The sequence below is a fragment of the Olea europaea genome, chromosome 12 (assembly GCF_002742605.1).
Source record: "Olea europaea var. sylvestris chromosome 12, O_europaea_v1, whole genome shotgun sequence".
In the NCBI taxonomy this organism is placed as follows: domain Eukaryota; kingdom Viridiplantae; phylum Streptophyta; class Magnoliopsida; order Lamiales; family Oleaceae; genus Olea; species Olea europaea.
Genome location: NC_036248.1, coordinates 6,689,387 through 6,693,251, shown reverse-complemented (window position 1 = coordinate 6,693,251; position 3,865 = coordinate 6,689,387). Strand labels below are relative to the sequence as shown.

Sequence of the window (3,865 nt, the reverse complement as noted above, 5' to 3'; positions counted from 1 at the left end):
TCTATTACTATATTTTCTTTATCTATATGTTTCTTTCCTATTCGAGTCGTTTCTCTTTCTATAAGTTTTTTTTATCTATTTTCTTATCCTTATTCTTATTTTCTTTTAATTCTCTAATTTCAATTTTTAATATATTTATATCATTTATTGTTTCTTTTACTTCATTTCTCAAATCTTGTACATCATTTATTAACATTTTTATTAATAATTTTAATTCTTCCATATATTCACTTATTGATATCTTAATTTTTTCTTATTTCTAACTCATAAGTTAATTTGCATGTTTTATCTTCTCTCTTATCTATTATTTTTCTAAATCTTCTCTCAACTGTTTCTGGATCTACTAATTCTTCTTTAACTATATTCTTAGTCTTTCATATTTTAGTTTTATTAACTGTCTATTATTTGGTATTCTCATTCCTTCTGGTATTAACATTATATTTCTTATTTCTTCTTGTATTTTATCCATTTTTAAAAGCAATTTATTTAGTTTTTGATGAGTATTATCAATTGTACTCATATTTTTTTTATAATATAAATTATTTTCTTCATCTTCATATATATTAATAATTTTTTCATATGTATAAATATCTTTTATTTTTTCTATTGTTAATTTTTCTAATATTTGTTCCTTTATTTCTTTAGGAAGTTCTTTAATTGTTGTCAAAATTATTATTTTTAATTTATTATGAATAGGTTTTAAAAATATATAACTACATTTTTCTTCTTCTAAACACCAATAATTATCTATTTTTCTTAATTTAATTTTCATAATCTCTATGGCTCTGATACCAATTAAGGGGACTACTTAGAGCGAACAAAAATCAATTAAATCAAATAAAATATAAATAAAAAAATCAAATAAAAATTATCAAATTTCAACCAATATTTAAATTTAAGGACTAAAATAGAAAATTTCTATACTATGATTCCTTGTTACAATATTTAAATGGAGGGCATTTTTGGTATGTAAATTGCTCATTTTGGAAAAGTAACCATTTTGAAAAGATTATTTTCATGTATTTCCCCTCCAAAAGAGGCCACAAATTCTGTATTCCCGTTCTTCAATTCAATTCCAATGGCTTCTCTTGTACTCGGATCACCACCCATGGATGCTATGTCTATGGCCTCGCAATCTATCACTCTCTCTTTATCCAAATCCCAGTCCTTATTCACTGTTTCATTCTCAACTTCCCTTTAAGTAAGCCGATTTCACACACTTTTTATATATGCATATGAATGTATATGTGAAGGTAATAATGGTAATTTAATTCTAGGCTTGCAGTATATTGTGGCAGAGGGGACAAAAAGACTGCTAGGGGCAAGCGTTTCAATCACTCCTTTGGCAACGTGAGCTTTTCAAATTGATTTTCCCAATTTTTCCAGGTACCCATTGAGCATTTTGAATTATTTTTTTTTAATGTGAAAATTATAACATAGGCGAGGCCAAGGAACAAGAATAAGGGAAGAGGACCACCGAGGGTTCCGGTACCGCCAGCGCTGCCGAGGAAAGATAGATATGATGATGGAGAGGTGGTATATGATGATGGAGAGGTGGTTAAGATTGAAATTGATGGGTCTTTATTTTCTAATTGAGCAGAATTGGGAGATCATTTGTATTTTGCTTTGATTATTTGTGATAAAAACTCCCTGGTTTTGGGTTTATTGGAATGGAATGGGATATTCAGTATGCGTTTGATAACTATTATTTGGAAAAATAGGGTTTTGAATAATAATTTTTAGTAGAATGTGTGATTAAAAACTAAGATAAGTTTTAGATTTGCATACAAAATATTTTATTATGTAAATGTGTGATTTAAAATAAGAACGTAGAAAAAATAGTTTGCAAAAAATGACGGTTAAGTGGGGTAAAATGGCTAATGTAATGTTATCTATAGTTCTCAATTTTTTTTACTTGGAAAGAAAAAAATTGAAAAATGAAAAAAAGAAAGAAATTGAGAATGAAAGATAACAGATTGATTTAAATAAAAATCAGAATTTTAGTAGATTTTAATAAAATTTGATGAAATGTGTGATTGAACAGTCTTAGTTGTATGAAATGTGTAGATAGGATAATTTATTGATGTTGATTTAAACTTTAAATTAATTTTTAAATTGAACCAAGCATATTGGTATATAAATGGAAGGATACCATTTGACCAAAAGGAAAAATAGACAATTTATGTCGAATTGGGTAATGCTAAATGATATGTTGAAGATAATTGGTTTAGAGTTGTAGTTGAGAATAATTAAAGTTGAAAGTGAAATTTCTTATTCAAATTGGGAAATGTCATTTGTATTCCAAAACTAAGAATTTCATAATAATTGTTTCGATCCTTGAACCTTTTTCCCTTTCATTTTAGTCCTTATTATTGTATGTACCATTTGTTAAAACAAAGAGGTAAATAAAAAAATTGTTAATGAATTTCAAGTGGTGTATAACTGCGTCCACCATAGAACAGTTTAGTTTCAGCGGCCGGGTGACCGTCACACATTCTCTTAGATTCCACGAGGTTTTATTCGATTAAATTAGACCTCTACTGGTGGTCGAAGAAGAGGATAGATTATCTTATCAAACAAAATATACATAAAATACACAAAGTCAGATGGCTGCATTTGAGCATAGAGATATTCTCTCAACCAAGGGCATTCCAAACTTCTCCCTCAAAGTTTTAACTCGGGAACTCTCTTAGAAATTAGTCTTTAAGCGCTCTTAAGGAAAAAAGCTATAATCATCGTGGCTATATAGATTGGCACGACACTGACATCCTCATGACACCGCCAGGGAGGATTACGACATCCCCCAGTACGAAGGGCAGATAGTGCAGTACCGATAGTAGTGCTCTCTTAGCTCTTTGAGAACCTCTTAACATACAGATATTTTTTTTTCCTTGCTGATTGTTAATCTAGCTGAAATCGATTTAGATAGGAAGATACAAGTACTTTGAACTTTTTTATATTATGATGTCAATAATATAAAAGTTTACCTGTAGTGTGCTTTGATCTTACAACTATATCAATGCATCTATGTCAAAGAGAAGTGGAAGGACGCCATGCCTCTATACCAGTAGCATAACCAATAAACCAAACAGTTTTTTTCCGTTGACCATTTAGCACTTGTTTGAGCTCCATTTTTTGGGAAAAAAAATACATTATTAAACAATATTTTTATATCATTTCAACCACACATTTTTAAATAAAATAATATTACACGCAAATCTTTTTTTTCTTATTTTTTAATTATACAGTTTCCATCAATACACGCAAATCTTTTTTTTCTTATTTTTTAATTATACAATTTCCATCAATACACTATTCAAAAATAGATTTTTTTTTTTTAATTATCATTTTTTTTCACGCAAATGGAGCTCAAACAAGGGCTTATCAAAGTTAACTGTCCATTTTGAATATTCCATATCCAATTATTTCTGTAGTTTGAAACACATTGGAAACCTACAAATAGATGTTCGCGCATCCTCGGATCAGGATGTTGGTCAAAACTGACAATTAGAAAAGAGAGATGATACATGTACATGGTGGAGTTCACAGAGACACCAGATCAGATACAAGATGTAGGGTGGGTGGGATTTTTTTGATAATATTTTAATTACATGAGCTCACTCCCATGTGTCTCATCTGGACCCTCTTCTGTACATTCAGCATTGGTGATTAGAAAAGCATATGGGGAATTTTCAAAAATTGACCAGACAATTAGAAAAGCATATGGGGAATTTTTAAAAATGGTCAATTACATGCTTGTCAATTGAAAAATGTCTAAATTTGATAACCTTGCAAAAATGGTCTAATTTGGCACCAAATTGTCTTTTATACTCTTAATGAAGAATGAAGCAATGTCCCCCCCCCC

At 29.3% G+C, this 3,865-nt stretch overlaps 1 protein-coding gene across 1 annotated transcript; it reads left to right on the top strand.

Annotated features, from left to right (window-relative positions):
* The first annotated feature begins 1,020 nt into the window (after window positions 1-1,020).
* LOC111406942 (30S ribosomal protein S31, chloroplastic-like) lies at window positions 1,021-1,676 on the top strand. The gene is made up of 3 exons (XM_023036295.1): window positions 1,021-1,201; window positions 1,278-1,350; window positions 1,441-1,676. The coding sequence occupies exons 1-3, from the start codon at window positions 1,113-1,115 to the stop codon at window positions 1,594-1,596; spliced, it is 318 nt and encodes a 105-aa protein (XP_022892063.1). The 5' UTR covers window positions 1,021-1,112; the 3' UTR covers window positions 1,597-1,676.
* The last annotated feature ends 2,189 nt before the right edge of the window (window positions 1,677-3,865 follow it).